The sequence below is a fragment of the Silene latifolia genome, chromosome X, assembly GCF_048544455.1.
Source record: "Silene latifolia isolate original U9 population chromosome X, ASM4854445v1, whole genome shotgun sequence".
Taxonomy (NCBI): domain Eukaryota; kingdom Viridiplantae; phylum Streptophyta; class Magnoliopsida; order Caryophyllales; family Caryophyllaceae; genus Silene; species Silene latifolia.
The window spans coordinates 160,606,892-160,629,245 of NC_133537.1; the positions used below are offsets into that span (position 1 = coordinate 160,606,892).

Genomic DNA, 22,354 nt, shown 5'->3' on the forward strand with positions numbered 1-22,354 from the left:
AGGATATCTTCCTCCAGTCTTGTCGCGGCAGCTGCCTTCTCCTGCACTGCTTCGAAACTATGGCAAGGATGCATAGTCAGCTGCTTGTATAGGTTAGAGTCGTGATGGAGGCCTCTTCTGAAGGCTTCTACTGCTGTTGAGATATCACATTCTCGTCTTCGCTACCTTCTCATTGTTAAATCTAGTATTGTATTCTCCAATGCTCTCTCCGTCCCCGGACGATTCTCGTACAGTCTCTGCGTGCTTCTATGGCTTTCTGCTGTGCATAACTGTTTAGTAAATGCGTTTACCAATTCAAAGCAAATGTAGATATCGACATTGTTAGGCGTGCTTACAAACCATCGAAGTGCTTAGGGCCCTGTTAGGGTGGACCGAATCCTTTGCACACGCAGGCTTCCTTAACTTGTCCTATGGTTGTTACCGTCATCATTTTCTCGTTTATCGGCCTGATATGATCAAAGGGGTTTCTTTGCCGTCGAAGAGAGGCATATTTGGGTTTGTGAATCCCTTTGCACGGCATTTGTGATGGATATGGTGTCCACGAATGGTGAGTCGGCATAATTGTCTAGAGTTGCTTTCTCGAGTGGGGGTGGTAGCCCGGAACCCCGCTCAAGCATCTCCTTTAGTTCCAAATCTTGCTAATTAGTTATATTGGTCGAACTGGGTCCGCCTGTCGTTTGTCTCGCATAATTCCTCCGAGGGCTCTTGAAGATTCCGATAAGTTCCGCCCGTGGGGTTGTGGCAACGATTGTCCCTCGCCGCGCCATTCACCTTTGGTTTGACTCGGATCCGCTATGTGTGTCGATCGATTCTTTGCAGGATCTGGCGACGGGGAGGCCACTGTTTGTATCCTACGCACTGGCGGGTCGCGCCTATCGGTGTGAGGTATCCTAACCCTCGTGGGGTTATCCTTCCATCCGACGGTGTCGTAGCCAAATCCAATCTTGTAATTATTTCAAATTGTATCCGTATCGCTCGCTCGCGCTCCTTGTGTCGATCTACCAAAGGAAATCTTCCTTCACCCGTCCTGTTCACCGGAGTCTTTGGATTCTTTGCTTTAGGAGATCAATTTGTGCCCAGAGCTCTCTGTCTCTCCTTCTTACCTCGGCACCTGCTCTCCTTTTGTCTTCTCTCATGCTTTCCATAGCTTTCTGAAGATTTTCCACGCCGGTGAGCAGGATTTGAGTGGGACTGGGCGGCGGAGTGAAGCCTGACCTTGATGTTCCTTTGTCTGATCTGGTCTGGGCGGAGACAACAGGGGTCCTGGGAGGTAGAGAGGCTTTTGTTGTCGGTATGATTCTTCGGGTGTGTCCGGGAGCCTGCGTGGCCACTGTCGATGTTGGACTTTGGGTAGACGATGGTGGTGGCGATGGCTGCCTGCTCCCTGACATGGCTTCAGATACTTGCTTTTCCATTGAATATCTAGAATATCAACGATTGACGACCACAATGCCCCACGGTGGGCGCCAAACTGTTTAGGTATTTTTACCCAAATCGATTAATTAGGGTCAATGTAGTCTATATTCGTTGGTCGATTGTATGATGATTTGTATGTCAATAAGTAAACGGAAAAAAATAAGGTACGTAATGTAAATTGACACGTAAGATTTTGGTGACGCGGAAAACCCAATGTGGGAACAACCGCGGGAGGGACGGTACCCTGCCAAGTATTGCACTATATGAATTGGAGGATGATTACAATTGTGATGCGTAGCTAATCCTGCTAGCCCTAGGCGTCAGGCCTGCAAGATCCAGAATGAGCGTATATTTTTTGCTGAGATATGATCTTGATTATTGTTGTATGAATGAATACGGATGTGTTGAATGAGTCGTCTTGGATGTCCACTTTGATTTGTTTCCTTGGCTATTTATAGGGTAAGAACCCTAGACATGTCCTACCTCGAATATGGAAAGGGAATATTATTTCCATAAGGACTTCTTTCCAAACCCGAACTCTTTTACCAATTCTCCCCAATCTCCCTAACTTCTCCCTGACTTCACCCTAACACTCCTTTCCTTAACGCGGGCACCTTCTATGACGGGCTCTTGATCCTTCTCAAGCCCATCTCCCCTTTTCCTAACCGCGGGCTCCCTTCCTCCTTACCTCTTCTTTTGTAATCTTTATCTTATCAAATGGCCTTTTCTATTATGCTATTTTAGCCCAAACATGCACCGTGAGAGTCCATAAGTCAAAACATCATGCAAGAGCTTAAAGGTTCATTTAAAGTTTTACATGCTAAGCCGTCGTGTAAATCTCATCCATGTTTTGCTTTATTCCTTGCCCATGTTGTTTCGGGTTTCTAAATCATTATGCTTAGCTTGTTTTGGGATATTGCAATTGATGGGATGTGGTTTCTTGCTTAGGGACAAGCAAGAGTTTAGCTTAGGGAGTTTGATAAGTGCATATTTTATATATTTTCACCCCTTATATTAGCTCCATTTTACATGTCATTTAGCACTTATCATAGTGTTTTGAGCTAATATTTGTTATTCTAGTTGCATTTGCTACTTTCCACATGTTTTGTAGGATACTTAAGCTTTTTGGAGCTAAAATACTACAAGATGAGCTACTAGAGTGCAATGGCTAAACAAGACCAAGTATTGGACTGGCATGGAGTATTAGCATGGGTTTTGCATGAAGAAATTGATGGACTAATGTGTGTAATGCAAATATTGCCAACAATCATAGTCAAGCCCAAGTCCAAGTCCAAGTCAAGGTGGAAAGCATTGGATACCAAGAAGCTTAGGATGCTATGAATTTAGAGTATTACCGGGTGATTAAGGAGCATTAAACATAAACATAGAGATTCTTCGAGCAATTAAGTGAGGATTTAAGAGAATTAACCCGGAAGACTACGCCCCCGATCGGGGCTGGCAACCCCGATCGGGGTTGGCTGTCTCTAGCTTGTTTACGTTTCACTCCCCTCCCCTATATAAAGGGTAGCCACTTCATAGTTTAGGCATCTCAATTTTTACGTCTCATATACTTACAATAGCCTTAAGCATTATAATTCTCTCAATAGTTTTCATTTTAGATTTCAGTATAAGTTATGCTTGTAGTTATCAATATTTGGTTCTTAATACATTTCAAGCATTTGGTTCTATTTTTTTCTTCCATACAAGTTCTTTTCTATTAAGGTATTTCTATTTCTAGTTCACAATTTTACATTTCTATTTAGTTCACGCATAGTTTATTATTAGTACTTTATTTACATTTCATTATCATTTTTTATATTACATGTTATATCATTTAGTTTATATAAATCACACAATCATGTTTAGCATTTCTTACAATATAGTTTATAATTTACACCTTAATATGAGTAGCTAAATTTCCTAGTCTAAGGGATAGGGGAGCCATGCAAAATCAAGTATATAACATGTTAAAATAGGTTGATAATAATATTGTTCAATTGTTTCGATCACATGTTTGCACCATAATGTTTAATCTTTGTTTAAGGCCTTATCCATTGGTTAAGTTTGTTAATTCATTCTAAAAGTCGAGAGGCATGGAATCGAATTAGACAAAGCATGTGTAGTAGGACGACCTAGTCATGGACGAAAGTTTCTCTAGGACACGGTCTATGGTTGATACTAATGCCGTAAGGTGGGTGTCTCTAAGCCTAAGCAATTGACAATGTTTTTAATACCGAGTTTTACATAATTATATATTTACCTTTGCATGTGTGACCCGACCTCCTTAGACTCCTTTTTATTATATAATTTACATCATAGTTTTTGTTAGTCATCAAATAACCAAACCCAAAAACAAAATCGATCTTGATAGAAATCTTCCCATAGCATTTCACAGCAATTCCCGTTTCCTTGTGTTCGACCCTTATTGCTACATTCATTTGTTATTTAGGGTAATTATCTTTGCATAGGTACACGATAAGCCTATCATTGTGGCCGAGGATTAATATTTTTAAGGGGCTCGTTTTTACTATTTTGCCTAGAGCCTCTAAATATTCAGGACCGACCCTGGGTGTATTGCTTATATTTGCAGTGAAAAAGCTGTTGTCATATTGATTACTCCGTATATTAAAAGGGATAAAGTGTTATGGGAACTCTTAATTGATAATTTAGTACTTGAAAATAGCAAAACGTCAAATAAAGAGTAAAAAAGACCAAATCTTTAAATGTCATATATTCTATAATGGAGGGAGTATAATTGAACTTTCATTTCATTTATTATTATTCCAATTATGTAACTGTAACTTTGCTCGAGAATTTAATAATCGTCTACATTTAAATACACTCTTCGATTTTTCATATATGACATTTTGCATTTTCGAGGTAAGCCTTTGACTTTAATATTTATAAAAATATATTTGTTTCAAAATTATAAAAATATTACCATTAAATTCCTTACAAAGCAATTTCATATGATAATATACATACTTACATTTAATCTTATAAATTAAGAAATATTGAAGAAAAAAAAGTGTCAAGAAATGTGAAAGTCATATTAAAAAAAAAAACACAAAGGGAGCGTATATAGTATATACCTGTACTGATATACAAAATTATAAATATAAGGTTAAATAATTTAGCGTACATAAGAAGAAAATATATATATATATATATATAAATTATAAATATAAAGTTAAATAATTTAGCGTACATAAGAAGAATATATATATATATATATATATATATATAAATTATAAATATAAAGTTAAATAATTTAGCGTAAATAATTGAGTCCATAAGTCCCATTTAGAGCCATTAGATTATGAGGATGAATGACTAAGATTCCACCAAAAAGCAACTTATAACATTATAATAATATGTAGAGTATTTACCTTTCTCCTTAAGGTGATAGACTTACTGTTCAACTTCTGCATGTTTGTTCTCCATCAGTCACACGCACGTTATTCAACTTCCCTCCACTCTCTCATACAACTCCTCTAATCATTTCAAAAAAACGTCCTTACTAGTTCCTGTCTTTCATCTCACATTTCTTCCATTTTCTTTTCTACATTTCCTCTTCCTTACCAAATACAATAAATCCATTTTCTTCTCTATATTTTATCCCATTTAACCGCTCGTAGTTCCTATCTTTGTTTCTTTACCTCACTTTGAAGGTAATTCATTGATCATCCTTTATTCTTTTCTTTGTTGTAATTTTTTAAATTTGTAAATTATTCTTGAGTTGTAATTGTTATATTGGGGTTATTTCATTTTTGTATTTTGTTATTTATGAGTTTATGATTTTCTTGCATGCTTAAATTTATGTGATTTTTATTATATTTGATTATTCATAAACATTTTGATTCATTAGAATGTTTGAATTTAATTCTAAGGGGGTAGTGTAAATATGATAGTCTTTGAATTGCTAATTAAATTGATAGTGTAAATCTGAACTGATCGGTAGTGTGAATGTATTTTTAGGGTTTCAATCGAGCCTGTTTTTGGGGATTGTAAATGTGATATAATTGGGACTGTGAATGTGACGACAGCCCAAGTGTAAATGTGAACCAAAAGAAAGTGTAAATGTGAATATAGGAAAAGTGTAAATGTAAACAAATAAAGTGTAAATCTGACTAAACTGGAAGTGTAAATGTGAAGATACTGGAAGTGTAAATGTGAGGGTAGGAGAATTGTAAATGTGAATAAATAAAGGGTAAATCTGACTAAATTGGAAGTGTAAATGTGAAGATACTAAAAGTGTAAATGTGAGGATAGAGTAGGTGTAAATGTGAACACTTAAAGTGTAAATCTGACTAAATTGGAATTGTAAATGTGAAGATACTGGAAGTGTAAATGTGAGGATAGAGTAAGTATAAATGTGAACACTTAAAATGTAAATCTGACTAAATTGGAAGTGTAAATGTGAAGATAATGGAAGTGTAAATGTGAGGGTACGAGAATTGTAAATGTGAACAAATAAAGGGTAAATCTGACTAAATTGGAAGTGTAAATGTGAAGATACTGGAAGTGTAAATGTAAGGATAGAGTAAGTGTAAATGTGAACACTTAAAGTGTAAATCTGACTAAATTGGAAGTGTAAATGTGAAGATACTGGAAGTGTAAATGTGAGGATAGGAGAAGTGTAAATGTGAACAAATAAAGTCTAAATCTAACTACATTGGATGTGTAAATGTGAAGATACTGGAAGTGTAAATGTGAGGATAGAGTAAGTGTAAATGTAAATGTGTAGAATGTTATAGGGTGACTGATATTGTGCATTTCTTATGTACTTTTTTTTCCTGATTCAGATGGTATCTGATGGAGAACTACCTGAAAACAAAGAACAACCACAAGTTACCCCTCTTTGTTTAGTTAAGTGTCGCCCAACAGGCTTCACAAGCTTATTAGTAAGCTTAACATTGCTCAACGAGCCGCTGTACATAGGATTGGATTTGGGGTCTGCTTCATCTTAAACTCGAGAACTTTCCGCTTTCACATGTTCTTGAATTTCTCGATCCTTTCAAAGCGATGGTTCTTATGTTTTCAGGGCGTCGGTGTTGAAGGAGTTTATGGTTACTAAGTATGATGTCTATGACTATTTCATGTTACTTGTTGGTGAGAGAGTGATGGAAATAGTACCTACTGGACATATGCCTGGTGCTAAAGATGAAAAATATGTGCGCATAAAACAACTGTGGCTCAAAAAGTTCAAAGTGAAATCAAATTCTGATTCTATTCCTTTAGGAGACGTCTTCAATTATATTGAGTCAGAGCAATTCAAATATGGAGGGGATGAATTTCGCCCGCTTTTGTCGCTTAGCATTTCATCATTCCTTGCGCCGACATTGAACAACGGCATTGAAATGAAACTTTTGAAAGTGGTTGAAGATGTGAGTGCCATACCGGAGTATGACTGGTGCACATATGTATTAGAATGTTTAGCTAATCTGCAATTTGAGGCTCGCAGCGTGCATTTACATCCGCTTGGTTGTATCCCTTTCCTTATGATTACTTATTTTCAGCGGTATGATTACCGTGGTAGGAGTTGCCCAGACGGCCTTCCACTTATTCAAGATTGGGATCAAGACTTTATCAAGAGGTTAAAGGATGACGGACGTGGGTCCATTGGGTCGACTAACTTTGTCCAAGGTGAAGTACCCCCGATGTCAAAACAAGACCCCTGATGAGAAGGACAATGGTAATACGATGTTGGCCATATGGCGCGCGCCCAAGGCGCCATTGGCAAGCCCTACGCCTCTTTCGATTTTCAATGTCGGGTACAACACCCGATAAGAAGTTTATTTAGATTGAACTCCCCCCCGGTGTTGAAGATGACGATGAGTTGAAAGCTAGGGTTGTAGATGTAAGTATTATGTTATGAATGTTTAATTAATGGCCTATTTTTTTAATATATATATATATATATATATATATATATATATATATATATATATATATATATATATATATATATATATATATATATATATATATTGAGTGTAAATTTTGTGTATCTGGACTCCTAAATCTTTTTTGTTACCAACTGTAGGGTGTACACGAGCTGTACTTGAAGATTCAAAGGAACGTTGTGGCCTTCTATTCCTGGTATGCGGATGCAGCTGCAATGCTTAAGAATTTAACAACAGGTGCTACTTCTTCAACTGGTCTTGTTCCGTCACAAGCGACACAAGCTTTTTTTGAAGGTGCAAAGGTGAAGGAATATGTTGAAGAAGTTGGAAATTTAGCTTCCCAAATGAAGAGATCTAATGATAACGCTCCCTCATTGTCAGATGTTGGGAAGGTGGCCAAGAAAAAAACAAAGGCAAGCAAGAAAAAAAGACCAAGGTTCCAAAGTTCGAGTTTACGCCTACTGTAGAGCCTGTATCACTTGCAGAATATTCTGATTTGGGTGATAAAGCAGGTGATGCGGCGATGTCACAGGTAATGGAGACCGCTAATTTCTACAACACCGCTGAACTTAACGAAGCCTGTCGACGAGAGGAAGAGGAATGCTGGCTAGATTTAACCGGCGACTTGACTCAATTAACGGATCGACAGATTCTAGAGAGAATTTATAGCCCGGATGAAGTTCAAGAAGCTTACACGAAGCCCTCATTGAACGAGGAGCGGGAAAGCTTGGGAGGGGAAGTGCCTGTTACTAGTGGTGCCCCTGAGAAAGCTGAACATGTTGTTGAGAAGGGTAATTCATAAGCAACGAATAAGGTGGATGCGGATGTGGTAGTTCAGTCAACTGAAGATGGTTCATCTTCAATTCAACTAAAATTTATTTCGACTGCTGATATTGAGAACGCGCTGCAAGGTTTGACAGATGTTGGTGATGGTGAAGGGGCAGAGGGCTGCGCACAGAGAGGTCAGGATGAGTTTGTGCATGGTATGGATATGGAGCTGGCTCAAGAACATGAGCCTGTTACTGGTGAAGAGGAAGTGTCTTATTTAAAATTAGCGAACAAGGTGGATGCGGATGTGGTAGTCCCGTCAATTGAAGATGGTTCATCTTCATCTCAGTTGAAATTTATAGCGACAACTGATATTGATAACGCGCTGACTAAGTTGTCAGTCAGCGGTGACAGTGAAGTTGCACAGGGTGGTGCACCGAGAGACAAGGACGAGGCTGTGCAGGGCATGGATATAGAGCCGCCTCAAGATCAGGGGCCCTGCCATGGGCCCGAATCACTGGTGGTTGGACTAGTGCCTGGCGAGGCTGTGGATGTTAGCGGTGCACCGAGAGACCAGGACGAGGCTGGGCAGGGAATGGTTATGGAGCCGCCTCAAGATCAGGGGCCCTGCCGTGGGCCCGAATAACTGGTGGTTGGACTAGTGCCTGGCGAGGCTGTGGATGTTAGCGGTGCACCGAGAGCGGAACAGCCCGTTGACAGACCCCAATTTAGTGGTACAAAAGTACCGGATGTTGAGTCGGGCGTTGTTTCGACCACAGACCGTGAAGATGCATCTCAAGAAGGGTCAGAGAGTGGTAGTGGCATGGTCAACGAGCAAGGTGAATGCCCTACTGCACAACCCGCTTGTCCCGGTTCATTTCAGAATGATTACAAGCCCATGGATGTTGTAGAGGGAGCAGATAAGGTGGTTGTTGAAGCACCCTCCTTCGAGTTTAAGTTGCCGGAATTTCAGTGTACGTTTATATCTACTGCAGAGCTAGCTGAGGCATTTAAGGGGGTTACAGGTTAGGAGTTTGGAACGACTGATGCGGCATGCCCTTCTGAACCAGCCGTTCCTGCGGCTGGTCGGGAAATATATGTCCCCCGGAGTAACTTGGATCACCACCCTTTTCTATTTCATTCAACTGAGCCCTTACAGTGCATGGAAGTGGTCCCTGAGAATCTGACTTGCACCATGGATTGTGGGGAACTCATGCCCGAGCAAGGTTTTGTTACTGTAGACCTGCAGCTGAATAAGAAATTATTTAGGAATGTTTTTAAGGAAAAGAAATACGTCCTGGACTACGTATTTAACAAATCAGAAGCTTGGTTGAAAGGGTGAGTCGATTAATTTCTATGTCAAACATATTAATACTTATAAGTTGTCGTAATCATGTTCGCCTTATATAATTTTTTCTTTTTTGTAGGGAAGAATTGACAGTATTTTCAGACTTTTTCTTCGTGTCACGGGAAGACATGTTAACCCTTGAACCTGGGCAGGAAGTTATGTCTTCTGTAATCGATTGTTGGTGCCTACTAATCAATAAGATGATGTATGACCAAACTGCACCAGTTGCATCCTCTCGTTGTTTCTTCAAGCTTAGTCACACCGTATTTGTCCTATCCTCACTCAATGCAATTTCTATAGTTTCAATTTAATTGTAACGTAAGTGTCTAAATTTAATAGCGCTGCCCTTTGTTTGAACAGAGTGTTGCGCTGGATATTTGGAAAGCCAAGAAGAAAGGAATTGTTCTTGACAAAAAGGACAAAATCTAGGCTGGGTGGGATGCTTGGATTCAATCCTGTTTGTCTCCGTTTCAACTTGGATCTGATATGGTAAGTGTAAATGTGACCTATTGTGAAGTGTAAATGTAATCACACAGAAAGTGTAAATGTCATCACACAGAAAGTGTATATGTGATTTACACAGAAAGTGTAAATGTCATGACATTTAAAGTCTGGATGTGATCAAGAAGAAAGTGTAAATGTCATGTCATATGAAGTGTAAACGTAAGACATAGTGAACTGTAAATGTCATAATATATAGTGTAAATGTGATTATATAGAAAGTGTAAATGTGATTAGATGGAAAGTGTAAATGTCATCACACATAAAGTGTATATGTGATTATATAGAAAGTGTAAATGTCATGACATAGGGAGTGTAAATGTGTCTCCCTTTTGAACTTGATTCTGATAGGGATAAGTGTAAATATGAAGTGTAAATGTCATGAAATATAAAGTGTAGATGTGATTAAGAAGAAAGTGTAAATGTCATGACATATGAAGTGTAAATGTGAGACATAGTGAAGTGTAAATGTCATGATATATAGTGTAAATGTGATTATATAGAAAGTGTAAATGTGATGACATAGGGAGTGTAAAAGGTGACTAAATAGGAAGTGTAAATGTCATGACATATAAAGTGTAAATGTGAATATATGGAAAGTGTAAATGTCATGACATAGGGAGTGTAAATGTGACGAATTATTGAAAGTGTAAATGTCATGACATTTAAAGTCTGGATGTGATCAAGAAGAAAGTGTAAATGTCATGTCATATGAAGTGTAAACGTGAGACATAGTGAATTGTAAATGTCATGATGTATAGTGTAAATGTGATTATATAGAAAGTGTAAATGTGATTAGATGGAAAGTGTAAATGTCATCACACAGAAAGTGTATATGTGATTATATAGAAAGTGTAAATGTCATGACATAGGGAGTGTAAATGTGTCTCCCTTTTGAACTTGATTCTGATAGGGATAAGTGGAAATACGAAGTGTAAATGTGAGATATTGTGAAGTGTAAATCTCATGACATATAAAGTGTAGATGTGATTAAGAAGAAAGTGTAAATGTCATGACATATGAAATGTAAATGTGAGACATAGTGAGTGTAAATGTCATGATGTATAGTGTAAATGTGATTATATAGAAAGTGTAAATGTGATGACATGGGGAGTGTAAAGGTGACTAAATACGAAGTGTAAATGTCATGACATATAAAGTGTAAATGTGAATATATGGAAAGTGTAAATGTCATGACATAGGGAGTGTAAATGTGACGAATTATTGAAAGTGTAAATGTCATGACATTTAAAGTCTGGATGTGATCAAGAAGAAAGTGTAAATGTCATGTCATATGAAGTGTAAACTTGAGACATAGTGAACTGTAAATGTCATGATATATAGTGTAAATGTGATTATATAGAATGTGTAAATGTGATTAGATGGAAAGTGTAAATGTCATCACACAGAAAGTGTATATGTGATTATATAGAAAGTGTAAATGTCATGACATAGGGAGTGTAAATGTGTCTCCCTTTTGAACTTGATTCTGATAGGGATAAGTGGAAATACGAAGTGTAAATGTGAGATATTGTGAAGTGTAAATGTCATGACATATAAAGTGTAGATGTGATTAAGAAGAAAGTATAAATGTCATGACATATGAAGTGTAAATGTGAGACATAGTGAGTGTAAATGTCATGATGTATAGTGTAAATGTGATTATATAGAAAGTGTAAATGTGATGACATAGGGAGTGTAAAGGTGACTAAATAGGAAGTGTAAATGTCATGACATATAAAGTGTAAATGTGAATATATGGAAAGTGTAAATGTCATGACATAGGGAGTGTAAATGTGACAAATTATTGAAAGTGTAAATGTGAAATTTTACTGAGTGTAACTGTTATGTCTTTGTTGTCACATCCGCCAGGTCTTCATCCCGGTCTTATCTGGCAATAATGATCATTACAGTTGTGCTTGCATAAACTTCGTATCTGAGCAGATAGAGCATTTGGACAATCGTCGCTACGACGATGATTTTGAGAAGCTTCCATATTTTGGAATTTCGCGTATTGCGGTAATAATTATAAATAGCATACCTTAATTTGTTCTTTAGTGTATATGTATTCTGGAATTGTAAACACTGTTTTTAAATTGACTATTTTTTTGAAATACCTTTTACAGTATGATTTAATGGACGAGTTTCTGGAGTCTAAAGGGATTGCCAGAGGTTCAAAGGCCGCCGGGTTTAAATTTGTCAATGTTGAATTTAAATGGCAAGGTAGGGGGTATTCTGCGTTTGATTGCGGGGTGTACATGATGATACACATGCTGCTTTTCAATGGGAAGCTTTTTGACTGCGCCTTAGGTGAGATGGACGTTATCAACCTCATTGGGGCTGAAGTGGTGTCGATCCTTATCCTGACTGACAATAACAAAGTGAGGGAAAGCGTTCGCGCAAGGATAACCCAATTCAGAGAAAAGTATGGTCAAGGTCTGAATTCGGTCTCCAATGCTGCGCAGAAGCGAAGTCTGGACGATGAGGAAGAGATTACGTACAGTAAACGGCCCCGTATTGCAGACCCACCCCCTAAACGCGTAGAAGGAAGCCCCGTGGTCAAACCTGTAACCATACCAGCGGAAAGCAGCTCCGTCGTTATTCAAGGGTCAGTGCAGTCTTCAGGTAGCAAACCTTTGTCAGCCGTAAGGAGCCGTCCCCGGGGCGGGGGGGATGGCTTGGGATGCTCAATTGACTGTGGGGCTGCTGGTACGCAGACTCTTGTTGTTTCGACGTTCTTACAGAATAATCAAACTTTGGTCAGCGGTGTTCGATCACGTGGAAAGCATGCGATGGACTATTGCTTGTTAGACGACTACAACTTTGAAAATTCGTTAGTATCTCTCAGACTTTTATAACAGGGTCAATTAGTTACGATATTTAATTTGTAACTAATTCTCAATTTCTTACTACTATACGTGTGTTTCATTGCAGCGAATCAATCTCCTGGTACAGTAGGCATGCCGCGCTACGCCGGTCCGACATCATGTCCATGCTTCCTGAGGTTGTAATGTTATCTGTTGTCATTGAGTCCTAGGCTGTTTTGCTAAACCATTTGGAGTCTGCTGAATACTTACTTCCTAGGATGGCCTTCTTTGGGATACGTCATATGGTACCCCCCCCCCCCCCCCCCCCCCCCCCCCCCCACCACGCACAAAGCCTAAAAGCCATACATTATTTTTACTTTTATTATGTAGGCTCACTCACTTCTCTGAACAAGAATGTATCATGCAGCTTTTGGATATACGTGAAGCAGGCTCACAGCCTAATGACATCACTGATCGGCTGTATCACATTTGGGATACCTTCATCCAGGACTGTGATAAAACTTCCAACCTGAATGCCGAGTTTATCTTCGTACCTGTCAAAATTGGTGGGCACTTTGCATGTGTATGTATAAATTTTGGAGCGCAAACTGTTGATCTCCTTGACTACCAACATCATGCCAATCGGGAGCAACAAATGTGCAATGTTACTCGCCAAGTGGTAAGTCCGATGCCAATAAATCATTTTCGAAGAGATGAACAATATATGGTTTATTTAATTGTTAGTGCTTTAATTAATGTGCATCAGGCATCAAGTTAGCGATTATTTGGATGTTAGAACGGACAGGGGGTACGAGATTACTAGCTTTGACCATCGGCAAATCCCGTTCAGGCGCCAAACACCCCTTCCTAACATAACAGAATCAGGGATTTTATGTATGATGTATATGCTGATGTACGAGGGTCAACCTTTTGAGCATCCAGACTTGGAGAGGAAGAGGAATCGACGGTACTTGGTAGTCGAGTTGGTGGCGACCCTTGTACTAGCTGACATAAATGTCAACAGAGACATTTTTGAAGCAAAGTTGAATGGGTTTATCGCTGGAAAAGAAGATTTATGGGGCAAGTTATAAAAGAAGCGCAAAATTAAGGCTGTGTTATCGAAAAAGTAAACAATTTGTGGACATATTTTTGATTGAAATGTATTTTGTTTGGCAATGTTGAAGTTAGAAAAGAATGTTGACTATTTGTATTTTGGTTGGCAATGTTTACACTAATGTGTGTAATGGTAAATTGCAAGTGTAATCATTACACTAATGAAGTGTAATGGTAAATTACACTAATGAAGTGTAATGGTTGACTATTTTTTGGCAGTTATAATCATAGTTTTTTCAAAGTGTAAATGTGACTAAATTGCAAGTGTAACTGTTAAGACACTTAAAGTGTAAATGTTAACACTGAAATTGAAGATCATACTGAAAGTGTGAATGTAAACACACTGAAATTGAATTTCAGTTTCATTCAGATGGAAGGTAAATGTGAATGAAAGGTAAAGGGTAAATGTGGTGACATGGGAAGTGTAAATGTTAACACAAGTTACTTGAAAATAAGTGTAACTGTTACTTGAAATAACATAAATAATCCAAAATAAGTTCAAGTAACACAATGTTTGGCTATCTAATAAAACAAGGAGATTCTGGTCTTATGACAGTGTAACTCTAACGTTGGTGTTACTAAAAGTTACACCAACTGCAGTTCAAAGTTACGCTGCCATGAGACCAATTCCTAATCGCTCACTCCAGTTATAGCACATCAAAGTTTAAAGTTACACACTCAAAATATATAGAGCAACATTTGTCACTGCTATAACGTCTATTCTTGTTCTGATTCCAGCTCTTCCTCCTCTTCTCCTTTATCCTCTTCTGGTTCAGACGGCCCTTCGCACAATGGCGTATGTGCTGAGTAGGGGTTAGGGCAGTTCCTCTTGTCGTGATTTGTCATTCTCTTGCAATTCTTACACTTACGTTTGGGTTTCCTAGCCAACACCATTGCTTTTGTTTTGGCTGACAACAATCTTTTTCCGGTACCCTTGTTTTTCAAATTATTTGGTGGCAATATCGTCACTACCTCACATGCCGTACAATTCAGAAATTTCTCTATTTGTTGATTTTTATTCAACAATTCCCCTAATGGTGACAGCGACTCTTTAAATGCCCTAATTATAGCGGAAAAGCTGTCAACATCAGCTAGTCCTTTGTCTCGAAGGAGCCCTACAGCTTCATGAACTTCTGACCACATTATTGACATTGCAATTTGTTTTTCATCGATGACTTGCATGTTTTCTGTTCCTTCACCATTACTATTGAAAATCCTTTATCGGAGATACTCTTTCATCCATCTATTTACAACATAATCTTCTGGTATAGTCTTTATCCCACTTGCTGAAAAAATCCATATTATATGGCGGCATAGGATTCCGGTTCTTTCAAACATCGTACAACTGCTGCTTGCTTTACGAGTACCTGTATCATCAGTTAAAGCTAGCATGTAAGCGTGAATGTTAAAAATAGTGTAACTTATTATATAGAAATTTAAATGAGATAAAAACAGAAACTGTAAATGACATATTATGGAAAGTGTAAATGTCATATGATGTAAAGTGTAAATGTCATGAATTCTAAAGTGTAAATGTTAAGTTATTAGAAGTGTAAATATAAACTTATAGGAAGTGTAAATGTCATGAACTGAAAGTGTAAATGTTAAGTTATTAGAAGTGTAAATAATAAGTTATAGGAATTTAAATGAGATAAAAACAGAAAGTGTAAATGTCATACGATGTAAAGTGTAAATGTCATGAACTGTAAAGTGTAAATGTCATGAAGTGGAAAAGTGTAAATGTTAAGGTATAGGATGTGTAAATGTAATATCATGGAAAGTGTAAATGTCATATAATTTAAAGTGTAAATGTCATGAACTGTAAAATGTAAATGTTAAGTTATAAGAAGTGTAAAGTATAAATGTCATATAAGAAGTGTAAATGTTATGTTATAGGAAGTGTAAATGTCATATCATTGAAAGTGTAAATGTAATATCATGGAAAGTGTAAATGTCATATAATGTAAAGTGTAAATGTCATATTATTTTAAAGTGTAAATATCATTGAAAGTGTAAATGTCATGAAGTGGAAAAGTGTAAATGTTAAGTTATAGGAAGTGTAAATGTCATATCATTGAAAGTGTAAATGTATTATAATGGAAAGTGTAAATGTCATATAATGTAAAGTGTAAATGTCATATCATTTTAAAGTGTAAATGTAATATCATTGAAAGTGTAAATGTCATGAACTAGAAAGTGTAAATGTTATGAACTGGAAAAGTGTAAATGTTAAGATACAGGAAGTGTAAACTACCTGGACTGTATGCAACTTCAAAATTCTTCTTCCTGGATGAATCTTTGACAATAGTTACCTCTAGCTCGTCTCTCTCAGTGAAACCTCCTGTTCTACATGTATCAATTGAGAAGATGGCTTCTTCTTTGAATTTCTGGAAAGCTGAATAGGTGTACACCTTTGCACCATGAATCTCTAATGCCAGATGTGTTGACGCCGTTGCGGACAAGTGCTTATCCATGTTGTCAAGTTGCTTCTGTTTATGTCTTTGTTGGTCCATAGCGCTCTCAAAACGCATCCAAAACTTAACCAATGTTCCTGAATTATGCTCAAACCTCTTGAAAAAGCTATTTTCGCTCTCTGATCTTTGAGTCGTCCTCATAATCGACGCCATCCTCAAATCTCTGCAATGCACCATCACCCACTGTCCCCTTATAGCATGCGTATCTGCAAACCAATCATTTACGCCAACACCATTATCTTCAATTATTTGCTCCCAGATACCATCAAATTCTGCTGCTTCAAGCTCATCGTCCCATATAATGTCATTAATTTTACACATGAAGTCATTATAATCACTCCTAGAGACACCAAACTTACTGGGCATTTTGTTCATAATATGCCACATACAGAACAGTTGGCGCGCTGTCTTGAAAACAAGAGCAACAGATTTGATAATACCTGGGTCCTTATCTGTAATTATGTACTCGAGTTCCTTACCCCCCATTGCTTGTAAAAACCGGCTGAAAACCCAATTAAATGACTCATAATCTTTCCTTGCAATTAGAGCCCTACAGAACGTCACAGATCGTTTATGGTGGTCAACACCTGTGAATGGTGTGAATACCATATAATACTTATTGGTGGAGTAAGTTGGGTCGAATGACACCGCATCACCAAAAAATTTGTATATATCTCGGGCGGCAAGACTGGCCCGCCCATATGGCCCTACGAGGTCGCCATCATCGTCAAGGTCATAGTCAAAGTAGAAACCTATTCTTGTTTCAGTCATTTCCTTGAATTGGTCAACAAACAACTGACCATCCCGTTCGTGAATGAAACATTTAACATCCCTATGGAAGTTCTTAAAATCATTCAAGCTTGCTCCAATGTTCTCGAATCCATTCACTTGTTCTTTGCAGATTCTGTATGTCTTTGTTGCTCCTATCTTCAGCTGTCAATCAATCATTAACAGATACGTCATATAAATATAACATGAATGAAAACATTTATTTGGTATAGAGAGTGATTATATATTACAAACCCTTGAGTTCGAAACGATTATCATCTTGTGATAATCTGTTATGTTACGCGACAATTTCTGGAACTCTCTGTCCTTAAGTGAGATAAGATCGTGATTGTGACCCTCGTGGAACCGGTCAATTAATAAAAGACCATTCTTAATATATAGTCGTATCCTCGATTTACACCCCACTGTAGTGACCCTGAATATCCTCTGTGAGTTCTCCCCAACCAGTCCGTCATCCCGATCTTTACTGGGCGTTTTGTGAGCGAAACCTTCTCGATTGCAGATGACGAGCTTTGACTTGATCTCACAGCCATGCCATTTTTTTGTTGTGTACCTACGCGCATCAAACCCACAAGCAATGGCGTATATCTTATAAAAAGTCACCGCGTCCGCAACCCCCCCAAACTCCTGCCCAATGTACGGTGTAAACCTCTTCTCGACCTCCCTACACAGCTCCTGCCTGTCAGGTTGAACTCCATTATGTTTTAGCGAGTCTGTAAATGTGCACAGAGTGTAAGTGTAAATGTAAATGTCATCAGATATGAAGTGTAAGTGTAAATGTCCATAGAGTTTAAGTGTAAATGTCATCAGATGTGAAGTGTAAGTGTAAACGTAAGTCGAAGTAAAGTGTAAATGTAAAAGGAATGTTCCATAAATGTAAATGTTCCAAAAGTGTAAATGTCCAAATTATGATGTCCCAAAAGTGTAAGGGTGTGTTTGGATAGTAAAAGTGGGGGGAAAGGGAGGGGAGGGAGAAGGAGGGAAGAGAAAGGGATGGAAGGGAAGGGGAGGGAGAATGGAGGAGGTTATTTTCCCTCCAAATCTTGCCTTTGTTGGAGAGGAAATAATTTGGCTTGGAGGGGGGAAGTGGAGGGATTCATTTTCCCTCCCCTCAAAATCCCTCCACCTCCGTTTTTCTACCCAAACAAAGGATTTATCATCCCTTCGATTCCCTCCCCTCTCTTTTCCTCCTAATCCTCCTATCCAAACAGACCCTAAGTGTAAATGTCAGCAGAAATGCAGTGTAAATGTGATGGTGTAAATGTGTAAATGTCAGCAAAAGTGTAAATGTTGTCAGAATGCTAACTCAAATTTAAACTATAATAATAACAATTAAAAGGTGACTATAACAATTAAAAAGTGTAAATGTAAAACTATAGCAAAAGTAAACATCCAAAAGTGTAAGTGTAAATGTCAGCAGAAATGCAGTGTAAATGTGATGGTGTAAAAGTGTAAATGTCAGCAAAAGTGTAAATGTTGTTAGAATGCTTACTCAAATTAAAACTATAATAATAACAATTAAAAGGTGACTATAACAATTAAAAAGTGTAAATGTAAAACTATAGCAAAAGTAAACATCCAAAAGTGTAAGTGTAAATGTTAGCAGAAATGCAGTGTAAATGTGATGGTATAAAAGTGTAAATGTCAACAAAAGAGTAAATGTTGTCTGAATGCTAACTTAAATTAAAACTATAATAATAACAATTAAATGGTGAGTATAATAATTAAAAACTGTAAATGTAAAACTATAGCAAAATTGTGCATGTAAATGTTGTCAGAATGCGTTGATACTACTCAAAACTCAAATTAATGAAAACCCAGCATGCAGATTTACTTCTAACAATCTTCATTTCAAACCAAGTAACAAATAATAATAACAAGAATGAACAAATTCGATGTCATGCAAATTTTATCATAACCTTCATCCATCCTATTCAACTGAAAATATTAAAACGTGACTGAAAACAATGAATAAAATGAAGAAATACCATTGATGTCGTCTATTATTTGCATGTTTACGCTGATTTGCAAGATTTAGAGAGAATTTTAGCTGAAAAGTTCGTTTTCAAAAGGAAGAACCCAGTTTTAGAGAGAAGAAAGAAAGAATCCAGTTGGAAATAAGTGTGTTAAGGAAGGAAGAATGTGGGAGTGTAAACATAGTACAAAGAATATATAATTTTGTCCGTCAGTTATGATCATTGGGAAGGACAACTTGCAGGTTTTGTTCTCCTCCTTCCTACCCAAGCCTTTCCCTTTTTTAATAATCTCCACCTTAGATGTTGTCCATCTAAAGGTCCTTATAAGGACTTAAGGGCTCAAATGAGGTAAAAGACTCATTAGATCTCCTCTCTCTCTCTCTCTCTCTCTCTCTCTCTCTCTCTCTCTCTCTCTCTCTCTCTCTCTCTCTCTCTCTCTCTCTCTCTCTCTCTCTCTCTCTCTCTCTCTCTCTCTCTCTCTCTCTCTCTCTCTATATATATATATATATATATAAGTTGACAATGTGTTATTTAGGAGAAAAAATGTAGAACAAGTCGTGCATCACGCCCTCTAATCCTCTATGCCCCTCTATCTAGTAGATTATCAACCTTAGAATTTTTAGGTACTAAACTCACTCTTCATCTTCATCACCATCATATACACCTTTAGCTTCAAATTTCTCATGCTTTCGTTTTGTGCCAACTAAAATAAACATTATTTATTTATACAACGCAATTTTACTTGAAAAATATATATATCCAACTAACTTTTCTTCTTTATCCCTATAAAATCCCATTTTTCCTTTGGACAAAATAATCTCCCTTCTAACAACATTGTCAAAGCGATTTTCGTTTGTCCGAATCAAATCCTCTTCAAATAAAGCAAAAAAAAAAAACAAAAAAAAGAATTAACACGCCATTTTTCGGTAATGGCGGGATTATCATCGCAAAAGATGGTTATCAAGACATTAATCTCACTTCTAATCCTCCACCTCCTTCAAATACTTGACGTGCGTGCCAAGCAAAAGGAACCAATCCTAACCACAGATTACTACAAGAAAACATGCCCTCGCTTCGAAGACATAGTAAATCAACACGTGACATCCAAACAATCGGAGATGCCAACCACGGCTGCAGCCGTCGTACGTGTTTTCTTCCACGACTGCATGATTGACGGGTGTGATGGGTCTACGCTGGTGGCGTCAAATGCGTTCAACCCGAAGGCCGAGAGGGATGCCGAAATTAATCTGTCGCTGCCAGGCGATGCTTTCGATCTAGTGACCCGTATTAAGACCGCCCTTGAGCTGCATTGTCCTGGCATTGTGTCATGTACGGACATTCTTGCTATTTCCACTCGTAACCTTGTTAAGATGACTGGTGGTCCTTTTTATGAGATTAAACTTGGTCGTAAGGATGGACTTATATCTCAGGTTAATTACATCTCTATCTTTATATAACACGTTTTTGAAAATATATAGATTGGGAAAGTAATAATTTGCGAGTACTAAGATAAATTCTTAGCTAGGTATATCCGTATATATGTTATGCTTCCTCCATCCTACTCAATAGTTATTTATGTTTAAATGTTTCCTCATTTAAAAAAAAATACTCCTAGATAACTATTGAATAGAACAAAGGGAACATTGAGAATTAGGAATTGGTTATTACGCTTTCAATAATTACAAAGAGAATTTACACAAAAAAAAAGAAATCAAGATCGTCTAACTGCAAATTCGAAAAGGTTCTTAGAACTGGACATCTCAAATTTATTCAACGGTCTTGTAAAAAGTAATGTTTTTCCCTTTTTTCTACTCTGTATACGATAACATGGTACACGCACTATAACTAATTAGAAGTTTTCACAATAATAGTAAAAACATTTTGGGAAAAGTGACGTTATAATCATAAGAACTTTGTCTTTGCTAGATGTATGTATGCATGTCTGTTCTGAAGGCTAAATAACACGTACTATATTTTTCCATGTTAAATTAAGGCTTCAAGGGTGGCAGGCAACTTAGCCCGACCAAACATGACCATAACCCAAATCATAGATCAATTCAAGAACAAAGGGTTCACCATCCAGGAGATGGTTGCCCTTGTAGGGGCCCACACAATTGGATTCTCCCATTGTAAAGAATTCAGCAATAGGATCTTCAACTATGGAAAGAATGAAGCTATTGACCCGAAAATGAACCCGAAATATGCCGAGGGACTAAGGAAGTTATGTGCCAACTACAGCAAGGACCCAACCATGGCAGCCTTCAACGATGTAATGACACCTGGCAAGTTTGACAACATGTATTACCGTAACTTGCAGCGTGGACTGGGACTATTGGCTACGGACCAGGCCATGTCGGATGACCCGAGAACCAAGGCGATTGTGGACTTATATGCATCAAATGAGACAGCTTTCTTTAATGACTTTGCTAAGGCAATGGAGAAGGTTAGCGTCTTTCAGATTTTGACTGGTAATGATGGTGAGGTTAGACACAAATGTGATCAGTTCAACAGTTTTAAAGAAACTCGAAATTAATTATTGTTGTTGGATTCGAGTTTTAGACAAGCTTAACTAGTATTCAATTAATTTTTTTTTTTTTTTTTTTGGATTCTGTGTTTTATTTCTTCTACTTTTGATGTTATTGGCCCTTGTAACCGAAAAATTGTCATCTTGAAATCTCATTATGGATATAGAAGTAATTGTCTATACTTGGCTGCCCTTTGTTCTCTACATACACTGATACACATGTTGAGTAGGATAATAGATAAGGAAAATTAGATAGCGTTATTGGGTGGTACTCAAGTTGGGCGCCACCGGAGTTATCAATACTATATATTAATTCCAGAAATCAAGGGACTTCAATGTAATTAAATAAATCTATACAAATTAATTATACTATATAGTTTTTAAACATAACATTGTGTGATGGATCTGGACAAGGGACTTCAATATAAATATTATATAGTTTTGGTTGAAATATAAATTTAGAGAATACCAGAATATGGTAAGTTTCCTTAAAATAAACAGGCCCCACTTATGGTATTAATTCCCGGTTCGTAAACATCGACAACGTTTTAGTAAACATCGACGACGTTTTCATTCCGAAAGACTTATTTGCCCCTCACATCTCACTAACTTTACTCTTTTCTCTCTAACTCAAAAATTCCCAAAATAATCCCAACCTCAAACACCATCACCACCACCTTTCCGGCTGCCACCACGCCGCCACTGCCGCAAACCGCCATCACCGCAAGTCAT

At 37.6% G+C, this 22,354-nt stretch overlaps 2 protein-coding genes across 2 annotated transcripts; one reads left to right on the forward strand and one right to left on the reverse strand.

Annotated features, from left to right (window-relative positions):
- Positions 1-15,077: 15,077 nt before the first annotated feature.
- LOC141618707 (protein FAR1-RELATED SEQUENCE 5-like) lies at positions 15,078-19,135 on the reverse strand. Its single transcript, XM_074435793.1, has 4 exons — positions 19,111-19,135; positions 17,357-17,835; positions 16,114-17,266; positions 15,078-15,226 (listed from the first exon to the last, which is right to left on the reverse strand). Exons 1-4 carry the CDS (start codon positions 19,133-19,135, stop codon positions 15,078-15,080), a joined length of 1,806 nt encoding a protein of 601 aa, XP_074291894.1.
- A 496-nt stretch (positions 19,136-19,631) lies between these two features.
- On the forward strand, positions 19,632-21,801 carry LOC141621636 (peroxidase 6-like). Its single transcript, XM_074437988.1, has 2 exons — positions 19,632-20,528; positions 21,092-21,801. Exons 1-2 carry the CDS (start codon positions 20,028-20,030, stop codon positions 21,629-21,631), a joined length of 1,041 nt encoding a protein of 346 aa, XP_074294089.1. The 5' UTR covers positions 19,632-20,027; the 3' UTR covers positions 21,632-21,801.
- Positions 21,802-22,354: the final 553 nt, after the last annotated feature.

Coding starts and splice junctions, on each gene's coding strand:
- LOC141618707 (XM_074435793.1), bottom strand. CDS start 19,135: ATGCAAATAATAGACGACATCAATG. Junction 17,836..19,110: donor AATAATAGACGACATCAATG/GTATTTCTTCAT, acceptor GCACATTTACAG/ACTCGCTAAAACATAATGGA. Junction 17,267..17,356: donor TAATCGTTTCGAACTCAAGG/GTTTGTAATATA, acceptor ATTGATTGACAG/CTGAAGATAGGAGCAACAAA.
- LOC141621636 (XM_074437988.1), top strand. CDS start 20,028: ATGGCGGGATTATCATCGCAAAAGATGGTTATCAAGACATTAATCTCA. Junction 20,529..21,091: donor AGGATGGACTTATATCTCAG/GTTAATTACATC, acceptor TGTTAAATTAAG/GCTTCAAGGGTGGCAGGCAA.